We start from the raw sequence: 24,519 nt of genomic DNA, 5'->3' as shown, positions 1-24,519 counted from the left end.
TGATGATGACTAGATTCCCAGTGCAGGCACACCTTTGCTCTGCCTGCCTGCAATGCGGTGTAATGCGCCCTTCGGGCCTCTGGGTGGCGCTGTGTTCTGAACACAAGCGGAAGGGGAGGGGCCGGAGAGCGAGTTGACGTCACTTCTGGTGTTTGCCTGCTGGAAGTGGCTGGAAATGGCGCTGCTGATGGAGCCGATCCGGCTGGACAGAGGTAAGGTGTCCGCCGCCCTGAGTGAACCCAGCTTTAATAACGCGGCGACTGGGAGCATGTCGGCTGCCGCTGACGGGCCCTGTCGCAGTGCGGGGCGGGGTCCTACGGCCGTTTTACAGCCAGCCTCAGGGCGGCGGGTGGTCAGAGTGCTTCATTAACTGGGCACCTGCGGCAGACACGCGAGGGGGCGTACTCTCTGAGCAAGACAAAGGTAATGGTGAGGAAGACAAAGGCATTTGTTGAACACTTTCTATCTGCTTGTTAACGTCTCAAGGTGCTTTACACACAAAGGATTATTTGTGAAGTGCACTAAGCCCTAAGCTCTGGAATTCCCTCCCTAAACCTCTGCCTCTCTATCCAATATTTATCCCTCAATCGACATCATAAAAAAAAATTATCTGGTCATTATCAGATTGTTGTCTGTGGGAGCTTGCTTGTGCCTACATTACAACAGTGACTACACTCCAAAAGTACTTCATTGGCTGTAAAGGGCTTTGAGATGACCAGTGGTCATTAGAAATGCTAGATAAATCCAAGTCTTTCCTCTTTTAAGACAGTCCTTAAAACCTACCTCTGACCATCTGCCTTAATTTCTCCTTGTGCGGGCTCGGTGTCTAATTTTGTTTGATAATGCTCCCGTGAAGTGCCTCCAGATGTTTTGCCATGTTAAAGGGGCTACATAAAGGCATGTTGGGCAAGCACTATAAGCCATTCTGAGCCACCACCGTCCCATCAAATAGCAAAGGTGCGAATGACAAGTCAGCCTATACTGGTGGGTTCAAATCCCTCCATGGCCTTGCCCCTCCCTATCTCTAATCTTGTCTAGCCCCACAACCCTCCCAGATATCTGCGCTCTGCCAATTTTGGCCTCTTGTGCATCCCTGATTTTACTCGCTCAACCATTGGCGGCTGTGCCTTCAGCTGCTGAGGCCCTGCGTTCTGGAATTCACTCCCTAAACACCTCCACCTCTCTTTTGTCCTTTAAGACGCTCCTTTAACCTACCTCTTTGACCAAGTCTGCCCTAATTGTCCTTATGTGGCTCAGTGTCAAAATGTGTTTTATAACGCTCCGGTGAAGTGCCTTTGAATGTTTTACTACGTTAAGGGCTATAATAAATACATGTTGTTTTTGGGTATTGTTCAGGAAGAAATCTTGGCCAAAACATCGAGAGCTCCCTGCTCCTCTTGGAATCATATGCTGCAATCTTTTTAACTTCCACTGGAACAGGCAAATGGACTGTCTCATTCGAAGAGTTGCATCTTTGACAGTGTGGTATTCTGACCCTCAGTACTATGGGTTGCTGTTTTTTTTAAACTTTTATTTTTTGGGTGAAAATAAAGGGATAAAATTGTTTCAAAACAGAAACTTGCTGGACAAATATAGTTCATTTTAATGTAAAATTAGGAAAACACTGACCAATATATATTCAATATTTTTTTATTTTGGGGTTGGGGAGTGTTTGGAGGTATCTGTCTAGCTTATAAGCTCAATTCCGAATGTGAATTTTAAACCCCAAACCTTCTGATCCAGAAATGTTTATTAGGGGAACTGATTACTAAAGAGAAACATTTAATGCATTTTTATATAATGGGGGTGTGAAAAGGCGAAGTTTTGCTCTGGCTTCTGACAGACTATGCAAACCATCCTGGAAAGGAAGAATTGTATCATGGGATTTTAAAAGGAGAGCGTATGGGACAAGCATCTAGTTGGCACTTTCGTATATGCTGAAAACTGGGTCTGATAAAGACAAATAAATGGGGAACAGGGAAATTGCAGAGACATTGAATAAATATTTTGTATTGGTCTTCACTGTAGAAGACATTAAAAACATCCCAATAGTGGATAATCAAGGAGTTATAGGGAGAGAGGAACTTAATACAAACATTATCACTAAAGAAGTAGTACTCGGTAAAATAATGGGACTAAAGGCAGACAAGTGCCCTGGAACTGATGGCTTGCATCCTAGAGTGCTAAAAGAAGTGGTTGCAGAGATAGCGGATGCATTGGTTGTAATTACCAAAATTCCCTGGAGGTTCCAAACCGCAATGTAACGTCCCTATTTTTAAAAAAAAAAGGAGGCAGACGGAAAGCAGGAAACTATAGATGTTAGCTAACATCTGTTGTTGGAAAAATGCTGGATTCCATTATTAAGGAAGTAGTAGCAAGACTATTGGAAAAGTATAATTCAATCAAGCAGAGTCAGCATGGTTTTATGAAGGGGAAATCATGTTTGGCAAATTTGCTGGAGTTCTTTGAGGATGTAACAAGCAGGGTGGATAAGGGGGAACCAGTGGATGTGGTATATTTGGATTTCCCGAATGCATTCGATAAGGTGCCACATAAAAGGTTACTGCACAAGATAAAAGTTCACAGGGTTGGGGGTAATATATTAGCATGGATAGATGATTGTTTTTTTGTTAGTTAGTTAGAGAGTCGGGATAAAAGGATCATATTCCAGTTGGCAAACAGTGACTAGTGGGGTGCCGCAGGGATCTGTGCTGGGGCCACAACTATTTACAATCTATATTAATGATTTGGATGAAGGGACCGAGTGTAATGTAGCCAAGTTTGGTACAAAGATGGGTGGGAAAGCAAATTGTGAGGAGGACACAAAATTTGCAAAGGGATATAGACAGGCTAAGTGAGTGGGCATAAATTTGGCAGATGGAGTATAATGTGGGAAAATGTGAGGTTATCCACTTTGGCAGAAAAAATAGAAAACCAAATTAGAATTTAAATAGAGAAAAATTGCAGAGTGCTGCAATAGCGAGAGACCTGGGGGTCCTTGTGCATGAAACACAAAGTTAGTATGCAGGTATAGCAAGTAATCAGGAAGGCAAATGGAATGTTGGCCTTTATTGCAAGGGGGATACCGTATAAAAGCAGAGAATTCCTGCTACAACTGAACAGGGTATTGGTAAGGCCACACCTGGAATACTGCGTACAGTTTTGGTCTCCGTATTTAAGGAAGGATGTACTTGCATTGGATGCTGTTCAGAGAAGGTTCACTAGATTGATTCCGGAGATGAGGGTTGACTTACGAAGGTAGGTTAGGCCTATACTCATTGGAGTTCAGAAGAATGAGAGGTGATCTTATTGAAACATACAAGATAATGAGGGGGCTCAACAAGCTCAATTCCTAGGGGAAACTAAAACTAGGGGGATTGTCTCAGAATAAGGGGCTGCCCATTTAACACTGAGATGAGGAGGAATTTCTTCTGAGGGTTGTAAATCTGTAGGATTCTCTGCCCTGGAGAGCTGTGGAGACTGGATCATTGAATATATTTAAGGCGGAGATAGACTGATTTTTGAGCGTTATGGGGATCGGGTGGGGAAGTGGAGCTGAGATCATGACCAGATCAGCCATGACCTTATTAAATGGAGGAGCAGGCTTAAGGGGTCAAATGGTCTACTCCTGCTCCTATTTCTTATGTTCTTAAAGGATAGCTGTTGTTGGAATATGTTGTGTAAGGAAAATGTGGTGATCAGCTGGGAGCGTCGAGTAACTGATGCATTGGTTATGAGTGGCATGTTGGTTGGAAGAAGTTTGGGAAGGGCATCTGCTGTACTGTTACAGACTGGTAGTTTGGGAAATGATGGAAGTGGGCTCTTGATGAAAAATTGGCAGCTGCAAGTGACTAAGGAAGAGGTGTGAGCTGGTGTGTTGTCTGTTTTAACTCAATGGAATAAGTTAAATCAACAGTGGACTGCTACTTCTAACTCTGTCCGGACACTAATTGAATTGGGATTAGCAAAAGAACTGAAAAAAAACCTGACAGAGTTGTCGCCAGCGCATTCCAGATCATACAATAAAGGTTGCCATAACAGAAAAGCTAAAAAGCTTGATCCTACAGTTAAAACAAGCCTGGAAAATGTTTCCTATCTTTTTTTGGTTGCACGGCCCCTTTAAGTGGTTGCGCGACCTATTCAAATTTTCGCACATGCGCGGTTATTCTAAGTGAGGGATGGCTGCGCAGAAGTTCCAGACCGCTGCGCGGCCATGCAGTTTAAAGGGAACATTGGGCCTGGATTTTTCAGTAATAATAACGGTGTGGCTATCAGCACTCGCCATTATTACGGGATAAATCGTACAGCAACTTCTGGCTTCCGCACTTGCGCAGATATACATTGATATCTGGAAGTTGCGGTCAGAGCTATCCCTCCTCGAGCATACTATGCTTAAACAAAGGGGACTACAGTGGGATGAGGGCAGAGTTGGCTAAAGTAGACTGGAAACAGACTAAACGGTGGCACAATTGAGGAACAGTGGAGGACTTTTAAGGAGCTCTTTCATCGTGCTCAACAAAAATATATTCCAATGAAAAAGAAGGGCGGTAAGAGAAGGGATAACCAGCCGTGGATAACCAAGGAAATTAAGGAGAGTATCAAATTTAAAACCAATGCGTATAAGGTGGCCAAGGTTAGTGGGAAAATAGAAGATTGGGAAAATTTTAAACAACAGCAAAGAATGACTAAGAAAGCAATAAAGAAAGGAAAGATAGATTATGAAGGTAAACTTGCGCAAAACATAAAAACGGATAGTAAAAGCTTTTACAGATATATAAAACGGAAAAGAGTGACTAAAGTAAATGTTGGTCCCTTAGAAGATGCGAAGGGGGATTTAATAATGGGAAATATGGAAATGGCTGAGACCTTAAACAATTATTTTGCTTCGGTCTTCACAGTGGAAGACACAGAAACCATGCCAGAAATTGCTGGTCACAGGAATGTGGGAAGGGAGGACCTGGAGACAATCACTATCAATTGGGGGGGTAGTGCTGGACAGGCTAATGGGACTCAAGGTAGACAAGTCCCCTGGTCCTGATGAAATGCATCACAGGGTATTAAAAGAGATGGCGGAAGTTATAGCAGATGCATTCGTTATAATCTACCAAAATTCTCTGGACTCTGGGGAGGTACCAGCGGATTGGAAAGCAGCTAATGTAACGCCTCTGTTTAAAAAAGGGGGCAGACAAAAGTCAGGTAACTATAGGCTGGTTAGTTTAACATCTGTAGTGGGGAAAATGTTTGAAACTATCATTAAGGAAGAAATAGCGGGACATCTAGATAGGAATAGTGCAATCAAGCAGACGCAGCATGGATTCATGAAGGGGAAATCATGTTTAACTAACTTACTGGAATTCTTTGAGGATATAACGAGCATGGTGGATAGAGGTGTACCGATGGATGTGGTGTATTTAGATTTTCAAAAGGCATTCGATAAGGTGCCACACAAAAGGTTACTGCAGAAGATAAAGGTACGCAGGGTCAGTGGAAATGTATTAGCATGGATCGAGAATTGGCTGGCTAACAGAAAACAGAGAGTCGGGGTAAATGGATCCTTTTCGGATTGGAAATCGGTGGTTAGTGGTGTGCCACAGAGATCGGTGCTGGGACCACAACTGTTTACAATATACATAAATGACCTGGAAGAGGGGACAGAGTGTAGTGTAACAAAATTTGCAGATGACACAAAGATTAGTGGGAAAGCGGGTTGTGTAGAGAACATAGAGAGGCTGCAAAGAGATTTAGATAGGTTCAGCGAATGGGCTAAGGTTTGGCAGATGGAATACAATGTCGGAAAGTGTGAGGTCATCCACCTTGGGGGAAAAAAACTAAAAAAGGGAATACTATTTGAATGAGGAGAAATTACAACATGCTGCGGTGCAGAGGGACCTGGGGGTCCTTGTGTATGAATCCCAAAAAGTTAGTTTGCAGGTGCAGCAGGTAATCAGGAAGGCGAATGGAATGTTGGCCTTCATTGCGAGAGGGCTGGAGTACAAAAGCAGGGAGGTCCTTCTGCAACTGTATAGGGTATTGGTGAGGCCGCACCTGGAGTACTGCGTGCAGTTTTGGTCGCCTTACTTAAGGAAGGATATACTAGCTTTGGAGGGAGTAGAGAGACGATTCACTAGGCTGATTCCGGAGATGAGGGAATGATGATGATAGATTGAGTAGACTGGGTCTTTACTCGTTGGAGTTCAGAAGGATGAGGGGTGATCTTAAAGAAACATTTAAAATAATGAAAGGGATAGACAAGATAGGGGCAGAGAGGTTGTTTCCACTGGTCGGGGAGACTAGAACTAGGGGGCACAGCCTCAAAATACGGGGGAGCCAATTTAAAACCGAGTTGAGAAGGAATTTCTTCTCCCAGAGGGTTGTGAATCTGTGGAATTCTCTGCCCAAGGAAGCAGTTGAGGCTAGCTCATTGAATGTATTCAAGTCACAGATAGATAGATTTTTAACCAATAAGGGAATTAAGGGTTATGGGGAGCGGGCGGGTAAGTGGAGCTGAGTCCGCGGCCAGATCAGCCATGATCTTGTTGAATGGCGGAGCAGGCTCGAGGGGCTAGATGGCCTACTCCTGTTCCTAATTCTTATGTTCTTATGTTCCCCTCCATGTTGCGCTGTTCCACTCCTCACTGAAGGACTTGGCATTGAAATGGCAATGGCTTGAACTCTAGCTACTTGCCCACTAGTATTAGTATTAGGCAGTCCCTCGTATCGAGGATGACCCGCTTCCACACCCAAAAGGGATGAGTTCACAGGTGTTTCAATGAGGGGCCTGAAATTTCAGGTTCAGAACTACATATTGAAGGGTGGAAGATGCCTGTAAAATGGCTGGCGCATTCAGGAGTAAGTGAGTTTTTAGTGCTGTGATAAATGATAATTATTGCTGAACAATCTCTCCGGCCCTGAAAAATTAATTTTGCAACTATGGTGTTTTATTCCCTCAGAAGAAAATTAGTGTTGGAAATTTGTATATATATATATTTTTTTAACTTTTTCTGAATCTCTTATCTCTCTCCCTTAATCCCATCTGTTTTATAATTTTTATTTTGCGTTCTGTATATCATTTAAATCTAACTTATATTTCCTGCTTTGTGCTTTGTACTTTGCGTGTCTGTGAAGATTCTTCAATTTGGTTGAAGAGCCTCGCTGTTACACCACAGACCACCTGTAGAGGGCAATGCGCTGGAGAACTAGAGGAAATCTACTCTGAGAAGTCCCAAAAACTCTGTCGCCAGCTGTCACGGAGGTGAATGGCGAGCACCGTTCCTTCACCGCTGGCAACAAAATCCGAACCATATTATTCCTGTTTCCAAAATAGTACGCAGCAGTCAGACTTGGAAAGTGTGTGTGATAATGACGACATTAAAACCAAGGACTGATAGTGCTGTAAAGGGAGAGAACTGTACTCACAACCATTACAGTACAACTACCCACTGAATTAACAGCAATAACATTGTTGCTGTCATTTCATGAGTTTACACATCACCATACAATCCAAAATATTGTATACAAAGGACTGTTTCTAGAATCTGATAGCGTGACCATTGTAATATAGTGTAAAGTGAGACTTTTCCCCAAAATTGGACTGATAGCAGAAAAATCTTTCATGGTGACCAAAATTGAGTTGCTTGAAACTGGTTCCTGTCTGTTTTTGGAACTTAAAGTTACAGACGGTAATAGATGGACATTAGAACATTGTTTACCAATCTTGAAGTCAAAAGACACTTTTATTTGTGTTTATTAACTTTTATTAATTTGTAACTGGAATAAAGAATTAACAATAGGATTTAAAAAGAAAACAATTATTTGATATAGCATGGAAGTTTAAATTGCATAAAGACAGGAAAGATTTTTTTTGTAAATATCATTCACATTTGTTCTGTATCTAGAGATTTGATGAATCATTGTCCTGAAATGACACGGTGGTCTACTAGCAAACACTTTTGTTTGAAGTTCCTCTGTTGTTTTAGCAGAAGTGTTAATCCATTTAAAATAAATGGGGTAAGGCACCTGTGAAAGTAGCAGAGGAATTTCAGGCGAATGGCTACGCTACTGTCCCATGGCCTAATTTCAGGGTCTATATCATTTTTTTTTTTAATTAACACTATACAATACAACTATACAGTGCGATAAACTTTCTCTACTTTTCCATGTCCGCTACTTAAACATTAACTTTTGAAGAGAATAATGTATTTGCACTTCTGACTGTTGCGAGGTTTGTCTGAGATGTTTATATTAATAGAAACATACAGAAAATGCACAAAAGTGTTTAATTTCTTTTTCCAGTGTTTACTTTTTTTTAATTGCTTAAAAGGAAAACAAAATTGAGACTAGTTGGTGAATGAGTTTTGAAAAGTTGTTTATGTGAAAATATTACCGTTATAAAGGCCTTGGACCAATCTTCACTGCAGCACGACAGCAATGTGAAACATGGCCTAGCCCCTTGTAAGCTTGAAAACATGTGCAAATACAGTACAGCAGTTTTCATAATCCTATTACTGGATTAGAATTAAATCTTATTACTTCACTTTGGTAGCTAACTATGTCCACATTTCAAGCCTTTGCTTTTGCTGTGTTTAGATATTACAAAGACTGAACTGCAACCGAATAAGCACTAGATTTTATTTGCTAAAACTAATAGAAAAAGTTGCAGCAATATGCAGTAACTTCTAGTAATAAGTGACAGAATGTGGTTTTTGTTATTTATTGTCAAGAGAAAATCTAATTTATCTACATACAGTCTATGTTACACTTGTACATGGTGCACTCAAATTTCACATTCATAAAACTAAATGGGTAGGGAATGTACCAATCGTAAGTTGAAAACTTAGTACGCCTGTATGAAACATCCCATCAACAATGAGCAGCAAGCAAAACTTCCCAATTGGAAACAAGAGTTGAACTAATGAAATTGCTTAATTTTTTTTTTAGTCCTTGGGATGGAAATTCATTTGCGTCTGAGTTTGGGCGGTGTCCCGGGCAGAACAGTAAATTTTGCGGCGGCAAATGGTTTGCGTCTGCTGCTGCAAAATTCAGCAGCTGGGCCCGGAGTTTGAAGCGGGGTTCTAAGGGAGGTGTTGCACACCTCTTTTAGAGCACTAAGTCGGCTGAGCAAGGGAAAATACCAAGCTAAACAGCCGGCCTCGGAGCGCCATACAGAGGGTGGGGTGGGGGGAAAACCTGAAAAAACCCCACCAAAAACATTCCCAATACATAGCTCACGCCACCACAACATAAATTGCACAAAAAAAATTTATCACACTTACCTGAGGTTGGCATTACTTACCGCTGTGCAGCCACTACAGCTTGGAACGCCTGCTTTCACAGGCGCTACAGATCGGGCGCGATCCAAATATCGAGTAGGTGTTGCAACCAGGGGCGTTGCACACTAGCTCGCCTCTCCCCGGTGGTACTGCTCCTTTGATACCGGCACCAAATGTGCCGGCGGGGCACTGGAAGCCGGGCGCAACTGCTTTCCGCCGCCATTGCTGTCCCTCCGGGGTGCCAAGAGGGACAGCAGAAGACCGAATTTCCACCCCCTTTTGTCTGTCGTCTTGGACTAAACTGAAAAACTTAGTATTAGCAATACGGTTTTATAGCATATAAAAACAATTGCAAAAAGTACAAGAAAATGATTAAACTCGCCTGTATAATTGCACTACCATTTATGAAATGCCTCTAATACTATCTTCTGTTGAGAAGCCCAAAGGTTGAGTTCGGGGGTTTCTCAAAAAGACTGTATGGGGAGAAAATAAGTCATGCTGTTGTCGAATAAGATATGCGTCATGTTGGCTTGACAGAGATTAAGAAACTGGTGAGGAAGACTAGCAAGTGAAAGATTGTTTGATTAGCAGTGGAGTGTGTGGGATAAATTATGTGGGACAATTTTTTTTCTATACTTGAACTAATAGATTGCAAAGAACTGGTTTTGGCTCTGTATCTGACTACTTGAATCCATGCTTGACTTTCCAGATGTTTCCCGGGCTATTGAACTGCTGGAGAAGTTGCAAAGGAGTGGAGAGGTGCCGCCCCAGAAGCTCCAGGCTTTGCAAAGAGTACTTCAGAGTGAATTCTGCATTGCTGTGCGAGAAGTATGTGCTTGTACATTTTCTCCCCTTTGTATCATGTATAATAAAGTAAGAACGCTGTTTGAATGTTATTGCACTCAATAGGCCTATATACTTTATTACCAGCAAACATTTTAGAAAAATCACGTACAATGCAAATGTAGAATTGTGAAATGGATTTGTCAAACTAATGCAGAATATCTCACTCCAGTCTTAAATACTTGGTGCTTTCTGATTTTAACCTGATAATTACTCACTTATAGTTGAATTCCTAAATTTAGATTAATTCAATAATACTCTAAATGCATACAGAACAATATCATGAATGAAAATGATTCCACCTTCTCCCCACCATAAACAAGTTTGATGACCTACAAGACATGGCTCATTTTGAATGCTGTGTTTAACTTGCTGTGATTTCCCAATTACATCTACATTTTTAATTACAAATATTTTGTTTGATTTTTGGCTTTAAAATTTGTTTGCTTGCAGTTGGTTTTGCCCCATTTTGTTCTACTCAAATAATCAGAAGGCTTATTTATAAATGAGTGCTATAAGCCTAGAATTTAGTCAATTCCCAGCAGTAACATCCCCTATGTTGCCTACAGGTTTATGAGCACGTGTATGAGACTGTGGATATTAACAGTAGTCCAGAGGTGAGAGCCAATGCTACTGCCAAGGTAAGAGACAATATTGCAAATAGATTATTGGGATCTCGTACTGTGGGAACAAACTTGTATTAACCTAAATTCTCAGAATAATTACTTAATTGGACATTACTTCATGGTAAGGAGACTTAAAACAAGAATATTTCTTGAAATGGCTGTCATGGCAACTTCATGTTGCGAAAGCACCACAATGAATTAAATTTTATTGTACGAACTGCACTGTTTTTTTTTCCTCTCTGTCCCCTTTTCCCTGCCAAATTGAACCTCACAATTTTATTTTGTATATATTTAGAGGAGGTAAACCTGTGTTCTGAATATTTTCTTCTACAGAGTTACGCTTGCACAGATTTATAGTAACATAAGAAATAGGAACATACGGCCCCTCGAGCCTGCTCCGCCATTCAATAAGATCATGGCTGATTTGATCATGGACTCAGCTCCACTTCCCTGCCCGCTCCCCATAACCCCTTATTTCCTTATCGTTTAAGAAACTGGATATTTCTGTCTTAAATTTATTCAATGTCCCAGCTTCCACAGCTCTCTGAGGCAGCGAATTCCACAGATTTATAACCCTCTAAAAGTGAAAATTTTTCCTCGTCTCAGTTTTAAATGGGCGGCCCCTTATTCTAAGATTATGCCCCCTAGTTCTGGTCTCCCCTATCAGTGGAAACATCCTCTCTGCATCCACCTTGTCAAGCCCCCTCATAATCTTATACGTTTTGATAAGATCACCTCTCATTCTTCTGAATTCCAATGAGTGGAGGCCCAATCTACTCAATCTTTCCTCATAAGTCAACCCCCTCATCTCCGGAATCAACCTAGTGAACCTTCTCTGAACTGCCTCCACAGCAAGGATATCCTTTCGTAAATATGGAAACCAAATTTTTCCAGGTGTGGCCTCACCAATACCCTGTATAGCTGTAGCAAGACTTCCCTGCTTTTATACTTCATCTCCCTTGCAATAAAGGCCAAGATTCCGCTTTCCTGCTCACTTGCTGTACCTGCTTACTATCCTTTTGTGTTTCATGCACAAATACCCTCAGATCCCGCTGTACTGCAGCACTTTGCAATCTTTTTCCATTTAAATAATAACTTGCTCTTTGATTTTTTTTCTGCCAAAGTGCATGACCTCACACTTTCCAACATTATACTGCCAAAATTTTGCCCACTCTCTTAGCCTGTCTGTCCTTTTTACAGATTTTTTGTGCCCTCATACATTGCTTTTCCTCCCACCTTTGTAACATCTCCAATGAGTTTGCACTTTTTAACCTAAGTTGTATTTTCCATATGCTTTTAAGAGGGGGTCTAGTGAATAGCCAGATTGACAAGTACAGTATGCAAATACTGTCAATACCAGGATTTATTTTTACTACAGTGGTAATTTAGTGTTGTCTTCTCCCACGTGATCAAAGCTCACAATCATTTGTTTAAACTAAGCAGTTTATAATTTGCTACCTCTTGAATTTGATTTTTAGGCATTCACTCTATTGTGACATTGAAGTTGATTGATGAATTAGGCATGTTGCTAGATGTGTTGGTGTTCAAATAGTACAAAATTTGTTTTGCCTCTCTGTCGATGTAGGAAACAAGCCCAATAATTTTAAACATTTCTATGAGATCCCCTCTCATTCACTGGAGTTCAGGAGAATGAGGGGATCTCATAGAAACGTTTAAAATTCTGACGGGTTTAGACAGGTTAGATGCAGGAAGAATGTTCCCAATGTTGGGGAAGCCCAGAACCAGGGGTCTCAGTCTAAGGATAAGGGGTAAGCCATTTAGGACCGAGATGAGGAGAAACTTCTTCACCCAGAGTGGTGAACCTGTGGAATTCTCTGCCACAAAGTTGTTGAGGCCAATTCGCTAAATATATTCAAAAAGGAGTTAGATGTCCTTACTACTAGGGGGATCAAGGGGTATGGTGAGAAAGCAGGAATGGGGTACTGAAGTTGCATGTTCAGCCATGAACTCATTGAATGGCGGTGCAGGCTCGAAGGGCCTAATGGCTCTATTCCTGCACCTAGTTTCTATGGGCCCAAGTTTCCACATGATTTGCGCCTGATTTTTAGGAGCAACTAGTGGAGAACGGACTATCTTAGAAATCGCAATTCTCCGCATTTTTATTTCTGCAGTTCTAGTCAGGTAGAACAGTTCTACTTTGGAACAGAATTTTTTCTTCAAAGGGGGGCGTGTCCGGCCACTGACGCCTGATTTGAAAGTTTCCACAGTGAAAACGTACTCCAAACTAAAGTAGAATGGAGCAAGTGAAGATTTTTGTAGAACTGAAAAAACCTGTTCTACACATTAAAAAATCAGGTGCAGGTTACAAATTAGGCGTCCAGAACGAGGTGGGGGGGGGAGGGAAGTCATTAAATTCTATAATAAATCCTTATTTATACTTATACAAATATTATACAAATAAATCCAACCTGAATAAACATTTATAAGCAAAGAAAAGATTAAATAAACCATCTTCCTACCTGTGTGAAAGTGCTTCAGGCAGGCCTTTCGGGACCGAAGGCTGAACGGGTCGGCCTGAGACTTCGGGCAGGGCCCGTCCCCAGCACCAGATTTACAGGTAGGTGGCGTTGGGTTGGGTCGGGTCGGTTCGGATCGGGTAGTGGGGGGGGGGAAGAGGGAGGGAGGGAGGGATGGATAGTTAGTCGGGTCCAGTGGTGGGGGGGAGCGGGAACAGGAGCCCGGGTCCGGTCGGGGGTGGGGAGCAGGAGCAGGAGCTGGCCATGTATTCACGCAGCCCCAGTGAGGCCGTTCAGCCAGGGCTAGGGGCTGTGTGCTTCGGGCCCCTCCCACACAGTTCGGCGCCTGGAGCTACTGCACTTGCGTGCTCACTGTAGCGCGCATGTGCAGAGGTCCCGGCACTGTTTTCAGCGCAGGGACCTGGCTCCGCCCCCCCCCCCCCGCCCCCCCACAGCTCGTGCTGGCTGCGCCGAGGGCCAGAGGACCTGCAAGTAGGTGGAGAATACAGAGGATTTTTTTAGACGCACTTTGTGGCGCGAAAAACGGGCGTCCAGGTCGGGACTGCGCCGTTCTAGGCGCGTGTGGAAACTTGGGCCCCACGTTTCTATGTTTAATATTTATTGCTAACAGAAAATTAAACATATTTGGTATTAATTAGTTCTCATGGAGAATAGGAAACTGTTTTTATGATGAGCCACAGTCTTTTTTTACATGCTGGTAAAAATGCATTTTGTGCTGCTCTTTGCAGTTTTTGTTTATCCTTTCCTGGGCGCACACTGCCTGAATGGGGAGTGGCGTGATCTTATGGAAATTTGGAAATGCAAATTCACCAATGAATATTGGAAAGGAAATTTGAGTTTAAGCAAAGATTTTTTGCTGTGTAATATGTTGGGGAGGTAGTCTTAACATAGACCAGGGAGTGTTGCCTAACCATTTTGCTCACTCAGAATGCTAGTTTAAATTACACATGGTTAGTATGTATCAATTCCCCTCTTTTTGTGCATATGAATGCTTGCATGAAAGATAGACAAATGTGACTTTTTATGGCATCTATATAGTTAAATGTGTTGTGTTTATCATGCGTCTGTAATGCATGCGATATGTCTGTTACACTTGCACCTGATTGGGTCACATGACTGTTAATTATGCTGATTGTTCAAATATAGTCAAGTAAGAAAACATATCAATCACCAGTAGGCAAGTGTGAAAACCTATTAATCGTTCAACAACTTTTTTTTTCTGATTTCTTTCGGTTGCCATGTTTCCTCAGCCAACTGACTTTATATGGGTAAGAATACAATTCATAATATATAACAAACACACATAAACTTAATAATTGGCAATAAATAAATAAACTTGTACATAAAATTACTGAGTTCCTGTTGGAAATCCATCCAATAAGTTTTTGCTTCGAGAGGTCTACCCTTTATCAGGCATGGACATTGTTCAGTTGGGCCTTCCCTTCCAGAATTCTTTGGAGTTCCCTGCATGTGCAACCCTACTGTCTGCTCAAACTCGCGCAGTCGAAGTGTCTTGCATACATGGTTATTGCTGCGGAGTTTGATCCTGGTGCAGACATAGCCGATCTGTTTGTACAATTGCAGCTGTTTTTGTGCCGTCTTGAACTGCTGTCAAGTACAGAACACCTTTGCTTTTCATCCCATTGCTAACAAAACCAGGATCCTTCTTCCCTGTCCCCATTCCCTGTGCTGCCAGACCTAGAACTCATCCTCCCAACCCCCAACCACCAGTGCTTCAGGCACGAGCCCACCTCAGTTGCTCCTGATCCTTTCTTAGTATTCCCAAACTATATATTCTCTCTCCTCCACAAATGCTCCCAGGCAAAGAAAGCAACAACCAATCTGCTCTGCCCCCTTTGCACCACTCCTTCAAACCCCATCACCCCTGTTCCTGGCTTGAGTTTCCAAAATCCCACATTCCCTCACTTGCATGTCTTCTGCCACCTGTTGGCCAGTTTTTCCTTGCCTGATTCCATTGTTCACTTTCAAACTTGTACCATTACCTACAATCTTGCTGCCTAGCATGTACTTTAGAGAATATGACATAGAAATTGAGTAAATAGGTAAAGAATCATGCAGACAATTGGGAGGAGACACAGTGAAGGAGAATTTGTTGCTATATAAAAAGTAAGAAAGATTGAAACAAATAGGCACTGGAATGAAAGAGTGGTCTGACTAGCATACAGAGAAAAAAGAGGGTTAAAAAGAGTGCAAGAGGAGCAGAAAGACATAGATAACTACAAAAGTTAAAGTTGCCATTTGTTCCTGGGACGTGGACACTGGCAAGGCAGTATTTATTATCAATCCCTAGGTGCCTTGATACTAAGAGTCAACTACGCAAGTGTGGAACTGGAGTCATGTGTATTTCAGACCAAGTACATGTGGCAAGTTCTCTTTCCTGAAGAACATTAGTGAACCCTTTCCTTTTTTTTTAAACAATCCAGCAACTTTTATGTTGATTTACCAGATTTTTTTGAACTTCAGTTTGCCATGGTGGGATTAGAACTCATGACCTTTAGATTGCTGGCCCAGTTATTAGCCATGGAGCTACTGGGCGAAAGAGTGAGACTTTGTTGCAGGAAGATGGACAATTTTGTTAATTAGTCATTGTTTTTTCCAGGGGCAACAGCACATGAGTTCAGCTGTTATATAATGCATCGTACATTGCGTGGTGGTATACTCTTGATGTGTACTTTACAACTCCTTTGTGCACTAGTATAATTATGGATCAGTATTGATACCCCTCCATATGGTGCAGAACTACCAGATGAAAGTACTGTTTTTTGTTTTTCTGAGAAAGCTACTTCACAGAACATTCTGAAAATCTAGATTTCTTAACTAGCTACTTGCAGAAAGTAATGAAGTGTCTGAAATTATTCTAGAATGTGTTATGAAAATTCTTGTTTGATTCTCATTTTTGAACCTGCAAAAATGGTGATGGGATATTTACTGTTTTTTTCTGAAAACCCATCATTGAGAAAATGTAACACATTAAAATGTTCCACTTAAGTCAATGTTTGAGTGCCGAAGTCTTGCGTATTTGTAGGATTGCAAAAAAAACATCAGGTGGGATACCAAATTTGATATTTGAAATGGTTGCTTTGAGAGAGGAATTCAACAACATGGGTATTTTTTTTTAATCTAGTTCCATAGCATTGCCCACTGAGAATAGAGACCAAATGCAGATGGGGAGTTGCAACATGGGGATAATTGAATTGAATTAAGAAGTTGGCAGGAGGAAGGAGGCTGATGGCAGGGAGAGGAGGTCTGAAGAATGAGGAAAGGGGTTAAAGCTGGGGGAAGATTATAATTTATCTCTCTCCTCAGTTGGGAGGGGGACTCCATTGGGAGATTTCTCCCCTGTATGTTCACTGTCCTGTATGTAATGTTTGAAATGAGTAAGTGCATAATATATCATTTGTATTGTATCCGTGTGAGTTTTGAAGAATTTGATGTGATTGTAAACTAGCAATTTGTCTCATCAGGCAACGGTGGCAGCATTTGCTGCCAGTGAAGGTCACTCGCATCCAAGAGTTGTAGAACTACCCAAAACAGACGAAGGACTAGGCTTCAATATCATGGGCGGAAAGGAGCAAAACTCTCCTATATACATATCCCGTATAATCCCTGCTGGCATTGCTGATCGTCACGGAGGTCTAAAACGTGGGGACCAGCTCCTATCTGTAAATGGAGTGGTAGGTATTTTAGATACTGTCTTGAAAGAACTTGCATTTATATAGCATCTTTCACATCCTCGGTCCCAAGATACTTTGCAGCTAATTAATTACCTTTTGAAGTGCAGTCACTGTTATGCAGGCAAATGTACATTTAAATCTGGGTATATTAGAGGGCTCCTCCAATGTTTAAGTAAAGGGGGTCCTTGGTATCGCAATTGCACCATACATAAGGTCTCTGGTTGGAATCCCAGTCATTACAGCATTAGCTGAGCAACACATCGGACTGCATTGACCCTTGCGTCTCTGAGAAAGGGAGCGAACAATCCTTCATAATTGGTAGACCTGATCACTATCCAGTGATTCCTGCTGGAAAGTATCTATCCACGAGTGTTAAGAGTATAATAACTTGTTGGCACACATTATCCAATCTTGCATGAAGAATGACAATTTGGACACGGTACTGATCTGAAGAGCTGCCAGTTTTACTCCAGCAACAATCAGCATGTTCAGGGAGAAATTTGGCAGAAAATTCTGTGTACATTAAATTATGCTTCAGACGAGAGGTAGTTTCTAATATCTACAAAAGTTGTTTTTTTTATCACCAATCTCTTAATTTGGTTGCCAAGTAGATGTTTATCCAGAGCCATTTGTTCCTGATTCTCTGTACAACTATTTTTTAAAATATTTTTTCCTAGGATGTGAGCATCGCTGGCAAGGCCAGCATTTATTGGCCATTCCTAATTACCCTTGAGAATGTGGTGGTGAGCCGCTGCCTTGAACCGCTGCAGTCTGCGTGGTGAAGGTACTCCCACAGTACTGATAGGGAGTGAGTTCCAGGATTTTGATGATATGACGATGAAGGATTAGCGATTATATTTCCAAATCAGGGTGGTGCGTGACTTGGAGGGGAACTTGGAGGTGATGGTGCTCCCATGCACTTGCTGCCCTTGTCCTAGGTGGTAAGGGTGGTGGGTTTGGGAGGTGCTATTGAAGAAGTCTTGGTGAGTTGCTGCAGTGCATCTTGTAAATGGTAAACACTGTAGCCACGGTGCTCTGGTGATAGAGAGAGTAAATGTTTAAAATGGTGGGTGGGATGCCAATCAAGCGGGCTGCTTTGTCCTGGATGGTGTCGAGCTTCTTGAGTGTTGTTGGAGCTGCACTCATCCAGGCAAGTGGCAAGTATTCCATCACACTCCTGACTTGTGCCTTGTAGATGGTGGAAAGGCTTTGGGGAGTCACTGACCTGCCTCTGACCTGCTCTTGTAGCCACAGTATTTATGTTGCTGGTCCAGTTAAGTTTCTGATCAATGGTGACCCCCAGGATGTTGATGGGGAATTTGACGATGGTAATGCTGTTGAATGTCAAGGTGCGGTGGTTAGACTCTCTTGTTGAAGATTGTCATTGTCTGGTAACATTGTGGCGCAAATGTTACTTGCCACTTATGAGCCCAAGCCTGAATGTCATCCAGGTCTTGCTGCATGTGGGCATGGACTGCTTCATTATCTGAGGAATTGCAAATGGAATTGAACACTGTGCAATCATCAGCAAACTTGTGATTCATTTTCACTTAACAGCAATATTTGATGTCTGTACTTGGCTATTCCATTTAATTGTTGTACAATTCTGAAGGCATTGGTGAGCTATGCGTTCATATGTCTCTAAAGAAGTTGGGCTTCCCCTCCCTCCCTGGTGAATTTAGAAGCCAATTCAAAATCAAGAAAACCTAACTCAATGGGGAAATAAATACATTTTGATGCTTGAGCTAAATTGAAATGCTCTTGTTTTTAATCCTAGTTCCTGGTTACATTTTTTTTAAAGGAAACCGTGAAGCCCTAAAGAACTGTATTCAGTGATTAAGCATGTGCAAAAGTGACAGCATTTCTCTTAAAAAGTGTTGTTGAAAATAACAACGTTTTGTGGGATATTGGGGCTTGTGTTGACTGCCCAAATAAAAGCAAAAATCTGCAAATGCTGAAAACAAAAACTGAAAATGTTGGAAATGCACAGGTCAGTCACCTCTGGAGAGAAATGACAGGACAACATTTAAGGCAGGACCATTCTTCAGAACCAAAATCTAAACGGTAAGAAGAACTTGAAGGGGAGGCAAGAAAAAGGATACAGCAAGTCTGAAATTAAAATAGAAAACGGTGGCTGACCTAATTTTCTTCCTTTCCCTTTTTTCTAATTCTGTTAAAATTGCTTGCTTTAGTTTTCTGATGTGAAGAATGGTCCTGCCTGAAATGTTGACCTGACCCCTCTGTATTTCCAGCACTTTTTTGTATCAATTGTTTAGCATATCTCATGTGAATCTATTCTGGAACAGCACATCGGCATAGAGGGAATAAATCTGATTTGCATTACTCTAGCACAGTCCTGGACATTGTTCCTTCATAACAACACTACTGCTTTATTGATTTTTTAAAAATCAAAGTGCATATATCTAGTGCTCATGTCCACAAGATGGCCCAAAGCATTTCACTGCCAATTAATTATTTTTGAAGTGTAGTCAGTAATATGTAGGCAAATGTGCAGCTAATTTGCATACAGTAAGGTCTCACACATTGCAATAAGTGGTTAGTTAATCTACTTTTGGTGGGCGTTAGGGTATTGCTGTCAGACCAGGACAATTGGAGATCTCTTGGCTCCTCTTCAAATGTCACCATGGGAGTTTTTTTAAGTCCACTTTAACAGGTGGACCCTGTTTTACTGTATCATCCAAAAAACAGCACTTCCAGCATGCAGAGCTCCCTCAGTACTGTCCTGAAGTGTCAGTTTGGATTATGTTCTCGAGTCCTGGAATGAAACTTGAACTCTCAATCCTCTAACTCAGGTGCAAATGCTACCAACTGAGCCAAGCTGGCACTTGTTGAGAGATTGATAACATACTACGTATGTAGTGTAATAATGAAACCACTTTTTTTTTTAATATAGAGTGTTGAAGGAGAACACCATGAAAAAGCAGTTGAACTCCTGAAAGCTGCCCATGGAACTGTTAAGTTAGTTGTTAGATACACACCAAAAGTGCTGGAAGAAATGGAATCGCGATTTGAGAAAATGAGGTCGGCAAAACGCAGGCAGCAAATCAACTATTAATGGTTTTAATGCTCAATTGCTGCTGTTTTACATGACAGCTGGGATTTCTCAATGTGTTGTACTTGCTAGTGATGTGACATGATCGAGCAGTATCATCCTCAAACTAGTTAGTCACACTGACAGTACATCAGAATAAAGCATTTTTTCTTATTTTTAATCCAGTGTTAGATTTACAATGAAGTCAGTTTAAATATGTTTCAAGTAATCATATTTTTAAATCAAGCACATTCAAAGAATAATTCCTTTTCCTGTATCTTTTTCCTACTCAAGTGTTGAAGACATCATGAGGCACTTCTAAGTTGACGGTGTGCTGTTAGTGGCAGGAATGAGGCCTTCCCTCTGCCTATAGTGCATTATAGTATAACTGAGGCAAGCTCTGCCCCTGTGGCCAGGGACCCAACTGCAGCAGCAAAAGTTAGAGACTTGGAAAACAAGCACCTCTTTCTATTGATCTTCCAAAGTGGGTGGATGGTACTGGTTTAGTAAGAGGGAGCACACCAACCAAGTTATAGTTCTCCACTTAAGTGCTGCTTACCTGGAGCTTAACCACCAATTGTAAGAAGACCTATAGAAAACAGAGGAGTTGTTGAGTTTGTCTATATCCAGATGATAAATGCCTAACATCACCAGAGCAAGACGGGGATAAATTAGGAGTAGGGTTATTTTGACTGTTCCAGTATTACTTTGGCTTAGTCGTCCCTGTGGTTTCCCTAATTGTGTTCAGCACTTGCCAAGTAAGCTATCAATAAAATGGAGGGGAAGAAATGCAGAGTTCCTAATTTTTTTTCTAATTGTTACTTAAAATAAGCTCTATGGTGAGACTTGCTCTTTGAAATATTTAAGATTTGTTCATGTTATGCACAACTTTTTCAAGTTAATAATCTGTTACGCTATTTATCCCAGAAGAGATCACATTCCATTCAGTAACTGAATAAGAGCAATCCAGGTTTCCATTCCTGTAAATTTGACAACAAAAATAAATGAGTTACAGTCTAAACCAAATAATTTGTGATGTGACAGCATGTTGATGTCGCGTGTTATTAATTGCCCGATATTCGTCACTTCAGCCCTATTTATAAGAAGTGAAAGGGAGTCAAATCTACTTGACTTTACTTTGGGTCTGATTTGCACTGTTTTTATCTTTTTTTTAAACTATTCCGAGCTCTCAACTAATGGCCTACCCAGCCATGTAGCTTTGACCTATCCAAACTGCTGTCCAGTGCATCAAGTATAAGGGCTAATTTAAGGAGGAATTCTAATTTCACAATTGGCTCACATTTATATAAAATTAATTGCGGGATCACTAAGTTTCTTCCTCCAACAACATTTTTTTTACTCCACAGATGAATCCTCAATCAGTGACTGCTAAATTTTGTTAGACTGAAGTTGAATATACTTTTATATGAGGCTTCTGTTAATTGACTTCTTGCTTCAACTTTGCTACCACTTTTAAAACTAATCATTTTTACAGAACAATTTTTGTATTCAGGCATCTTAATTTTTGTAACAACTTTTATATAAAAAAAACAAATGGCAATTTAGTAGCCCTGCAATTGAACGCACAAAAATCATGTGTTAGTTTCTTTAATCTTTAGTCATGCACTGAAGACCAAAAAAGCAACCACTTGACGCTTTGAAAACCTTCAAACATGTGACGATCTATTGGTTATAAATCTCTCATGGTGATGGGAACTGAAGCAAATCTCTGATTATTTTGCTTGTCGATTGTTGAAATAAGTAAATATTTAAAAGAAGCCTTTTTCTAGCACTACTACCCATTGGCTTGTTTTGAATTACCTAGTACTACACTAAATACCAACACTTTTTTGTGTTCACTTAAAATAATTTTGTACTGTTTCCATTTTTATCTATATAACTGGACTACTTCAATTAATTAGAATATTATACAACTGATTGTAAGAGAACCTTGTAATGTTTTTTAAATTCTGCTTGTTTTAAATATATGCTTTGTTTGTCTTGCAACTTAGTCAATTTATGCTGTGCTGTGTAATATGCCATTTTATACTTGCATTTACACAGAAATCAGACTAGACATTGCTGGTGTTAACAATCGTTCTTTTTGCTCAAATGTACATCCAGATTGTTTGGCTAAATTGCTTATTTGTAGCTGAGCAGTGCAATTCCTTAAATTCACGAACCTACAAATTAGTGTGTTATATGGGAAATAAACCTTTCCAAAATATGTCACAACCTTGACAACTTTACTGAGTTTAATGATTGAGGTTCCTTTAAACCATTTTTTTTCTTGTCTCTATTCAAAGGACAAGCCGCAGATTTGTTTAAAGCCAAAAACTTGGGTTTTGGAAAGCCTTCAGTCCATTTATTGTACAATATTTGTATTAGATTATGTTCGAATCATGTCTTATTGAAATATTAACTTGTTTGTTACAGAACATTGTATTTTCTATCTTCAAATTTATCTGTGTTTCTTGGTTCCAACATGGCATGAAAACTTGGTTTACTTCATGCACTGATGTTGTCTTGATTTCAAATGCATTTTATTAACCTTTTGAGGATTTTTCCAAAATGTCCCAACACCAAATGTCAAACCAAATATGAAACAAATGAGCCTTCATTACCATTTGGTTCAAGACACTTGATGCTTTGGGCTCTGATCAGATCTGTGTAACCTGAATTGTATTGCAGCAATGCCTATCTGCTATTCAAGGTTGTGTCTCCTAGCAGGAAAATGTTATTGCAGCAATTAATAAAATGTTGCCTCAAAACTATGGCATTTTGATAATTATCTGATCAGCAACATAAGTGTATAAATCCTTTGTTTTTAGAATCAGCCGTGATTATTAGTACGGAAGGAAAAAAAATTATGCACTAGATTTGAGTGGGAAAAATGATACTGTAGTACCCAAAGAGCTGCCTCTAGTGGTTGAAGCCCAAACGTAATTGTGAACAATGTCTAATTTTGTTCGTGTGTATATGTAACATAAACTTTCTCACGGGTAGATCCATCCCGCACTGGGGGTTTGGTTTGTAACTAGTTAAAATTCAGTATATGCATTTTGCTATATTTTAATCTGATTTTTGTCTCTTTTGATTTGTGACTGTTGCAATTTATACTCAATTCAAATAAAATTATATATGTAACAGCGTGCTTCATCAAATGGTATACTTTGTTCTAAATATCTTCGTTCTAATACATATAGTGCATTTTTAATTGAATCATTTGCTAAATATAATTCACTTTTGCTTAATTGCAGAATTTATGAACCAATTTTAACAAAGCATGAGCTTATATTGTGTCTAAATGATGGGGAGTGGGTGAAATGTTATAGTGAAAACAGTTTACCTTAGACCACACCTTGAGTATTGTGTTTAGTTCTGGTCACCAAACCATGAAGGGGATGGCCAGAAATAACAGACTGAACCCTCGTGTCAGATTTTGGTTATGATGAAAAATTGGAGAAATTTGGACTTTTCAGTTCTGAAAGGAGAAATTGAAGAATCGAGATATATAAACAGTATGAAAAAGATAAATCTGGATTTTACTTCAAACGAAATTGAGAGACGAGGACAAAGGGACACTAGTAAAAGGCCAGTTTAGGATTGATGTCAGGAAGTCCTTCCAAGTATTTTTCACTCCTGCCCAATTTGCAGCCAGGTTTCTGTTAATGCTATTGACGCTATCATCCTGTGACATAATTGCTTCTAATTTCCCCAGGTTTATTTCTCTCACTCGGCATTTCAATGCATGCAGTTTATCTTTTTTCAATTTGTATTGAAAGCTACTCCTTTTACCTTGTTTTGTCCAGGCTCACACCTCATTCCTTTATCTCAGCCTTTTTCTTGTTAATAACTGGTTATAGTATTACACAGAATCTATAGCACAGAAACAGGCCATTCGGCTCAACTGGTCTGTGTCGGTGTTATACTCCACCTGAACCTCCTCCCACTCTAATGATATCTTCCCCCCCCCATATCCCATGTGTATGCATCAAGCCTCCCCTTTTGATTTTCTTCCTTTATTCCTTTTATTTTTTTCACTAAATTCTTTATTTGTATATTGACCTCACCTATTTCTACCTCCTTGACGTGCTCTTGCTGATTTGCCATTTCCCCTGCTCTCCTTCCTTCCTAGTTTAACTGACTCTTCATGTCTTTATTTATCTGTTTAGCCAGTTTGTTAGCTCCCTGTTCCAATGTAGCCCATCGATGTGGAATAGCTCCCATCTTCCCCACAACTGATACCGGCAACCCATAAACTGGAAAACCTCTTCCTGACGCCATCTGTATTCTAGCACCATGCTGGAGGATCAGAGATTGCTCCTCTTTGAAGTCTTGTTCCATCAACCTGCTTCCTAAACTCCTTTGGCTAAACATCCGGCCTTTCCTATATCATTGTATGGGAACCATGATGACTGCTCTTCCTCCCGTTCCAAAGTAGCCCCGTATCGGGGAGGCAACAAAGCTTTGTAGTCTAGGCTGCAAATCATAGTGTTTGTTTCTTCAACTATTGAGTCTACTTTTGCTATTGCA

The 24,519-nt window shown here is 40.7% G+C and overlaps 1 protein-coding gene across 4 annotated transcripts; it reads left to right on the top strand.

Moving 5' to 3' along the window:
- The first annotated feature begins 129 nt into the window (after positions 1-129).
- On the top strand, positions 130-23,135 carry lin7c (lin-7 homolog C (C. elegans)). Of its 4 annotated transcripts, none has more exons than XM_070899689.1 (6): positions 130-212; positions 9,979-10,097; positions 10,682-10,753; positions 14,487-14,504; positions 16,722-16,931; positions 19,846-23,135. In XM_070899689.1, exons 1-6 carry the CDS (start codon positions 176-178, stop codon positions 20,005-20,007), a joined length of 618 nt encoding a protein of 205 aa, XP_070755790.1. In that variant the 5' UTR covers positions 130-175; the 3' UTR covers positions 20,008-23,135. The 4 variants fall into 4 exon arrangements, with proteins under 4 accessions (XP_070755790.1, XP_070755793.1, XP_070755792.1 ...); XM_070899692.1 differs by lacking the exon at positions 19,846-23,135 and adding an exon at positions 18,922-19,014; XM_070899691.1 differs by lacking the exon at positions 19,846-23,135 and adding an exon at positions 17,609-17,825.
- Positions 23,136-24,519: the final 1,384 nt, after the last annotated feature.

The sequence above is a fragment of the Pristiophorus japonicus genome, chromosome 14 (assembly GCF_044704955.1).
Source record: "Pristiophorus japonicus isolate sPriJap1 chromosome 14, sPriJap1.hap1, whole genome shotgun sequence".
NCBI lineage: Eukaryota > Metazoa > Chordata > Chondrichthyes > Pristiophoridae > Pristiophorus > Pristiophorus japonicus.
This window is presented reverse-complemented; position numbering and strand designations above follow the sequence as displayed.